Source organism: Chaetura pelagica, unplaced genomic scaffold (genome assembly GCF_000747805.2).
Source record: "Chaetura pelagica isolate M959 unplaced genomic scaffold, ChaPel_1.0 scaffold3, whole genome shotgun sequence".
NCBI classification, from domain to species: domain Eukaryota; kingdom Metazoa; phylum Chordata; class Aves; order Apodiformes; family Apodidae; genus Chaetura; species Chaetura pelagica.
Genome location: NW_009952974.1, coordinates 7,277,871 through 7,279,405, shown reverse-complemented (window position 1 = coordinate 7,279,405; position 1,535 = coordinate 7,277,871). Strand labels below are relative to the sequence as shown.

The 1,535-nt window shown below is 62.0% G+C and overlaps 1 protein-coding gene across 1 annotated transcript in view; it reads left to right on the top strand.

The window, feature by feature from the left end:
* Nucleotides 1–30: 30 nt before the first annotated feature.
* Nucleotides 31–1,535, top strand: part of PTPRN (protein tyrosine phosphatase, receptor type, N) — a 10,971-nt gene continuing 9,466 nt past the window's right edge. The window contains exons 1-4 of the mRNA XM_009996273.1: nt 31–115; nt 538–588; nt 781–894; nt 1,156–1,261. Coding sequence (XP_009994575.1) covers nt 31–115; nt 538–588; nt 781–894; nt 1,156–1,261 — 356 coding nt within the window. The remainder of the gene's footprint in view (nt 116–537; nt 589–780; nt 895–1,155; nt 1,262–1,535) is intronic.

Below are 1,535 nucleotides of genomic sequence, written 5' to 3'. Positions count from 1 at the left end.
GGGGCTGAGTCATCGCCTGCTGCCGTCTCGATGCTGACGGGCTTGGACCGAGACGGAGAGGTAGAAGAAGGGGGAAGACGCCCCCTGTCCAAGTGCTGCCCCCCCAAGGTGATGGGCAGGCATCCCCCTCCACTGCATGCCTGCTCTGAGGTCCCCCCCGCAGGGAGAGCCTGTCACTGGTGTCAGAGGGTGCAGGGCTGTGTCTCTGCCTCGTAGTGTCACATGCGAGAGCTTAACAGATGTAGTCTTGCCCCTTATCCTTCCCTTCCTAACTGTTGGAACCCCAAAAAACTGCAGGCCACTCCCTAGAGCCAGGGGCAGGTTCTGTATACAACCCCCACACAGTTTTGAGGGGAGAGGAGACTTGTACCATGGCCCTGCCCTCACCTACCAGGCTGTGTCCCTTGCCACTGTCACCACATTGCACACCCATGGCACTTACGTGAAGAGTGGGGGTCACCAAGCAGCTGGTGATGAGCAAACCCTGTTGGAACACCCCTTGGACACTGTGCTGACTGGCCTGTCTGTCTGTCCCAGGCTGCCTGTTTGACCGGAGGCTGTGCTCCCCCAAGGAGGTGTGTGTGCAGGGTAAGTGTCTAGTGGTGGTGCAGACATCCCTTCTTCCTTCCCAAGGGGATGTGGGGGGTGCCGGGCTTCCTTGCAACAGAACTTGGGGCACTGTGCAGGGGGGCATGGCAGGAGAAAGATGGGGCTGTGCCTGGAGACCCTCACCCCTGGGATGTTCACACATCTGGTCCTGTTGCCCCCCCTGTCTTGCAGATGGGCTGTTTGGGCAATGCCAGGTGGGCTCCGTGCAGGACAGACCCTACTTCCAGGTCACCTCTCCTGTGCTCCAGCGCCTGCAGGATGTCTTGCGGCACCTCATGGCACAAGGTGAAGGGGGGAGCATGGCAGTAGTTGCTGCAACCTGGCAGGAAGGGGGCATCAAGAATCATGCCTAGAGGCAGTAGGGCTGTCTGGGATTCTGCTGGCCCAGGCACCAGGGGGGCTGAGGAGGGATGCAGCTGATTCTGGGAGGAGCGGTGCTGAACCCAGGCCAAGGGACATAGGGCCAAGACACCAGCGTGGCCTGCTGTGTGACTGCCCTGCAGTCCCCAGGCCTCCTCCATGTCTCACAACCTCCTCCCATGGCAGGGCTCTCGTGGCAGGATGGCATCACCCAGTATGTGATCTCGCAGGAGATGGAGCGCATCCCCCGCCTCCGCCCACCATCCCCGCTGGACCCAGCAGGCAGGGACAGGCAGGGCAGTGCCAGCTGCCAGCCTATGAGCAGAGCCTGGCAGGGCCATGAGGGTTTTGCCCCCCAAATGGGATTTTTTGGGGTGACCTCCCCCAGATCCAGGTGAGTCACCCAAGTGCTGTTTGCCTCCAAGGTTCCTGCCCCTCCGCAGCTCCCCACGGCAAGCCACGCTCCCCGCAGACCCTGGCCTGCCAGCAGCTGAGCATCTGGGGCAGCCCCCACCACTGCTGTCCTCCCCCCTGCTGCAGCGGTACCTGGAGCATCTTCTGCTGGC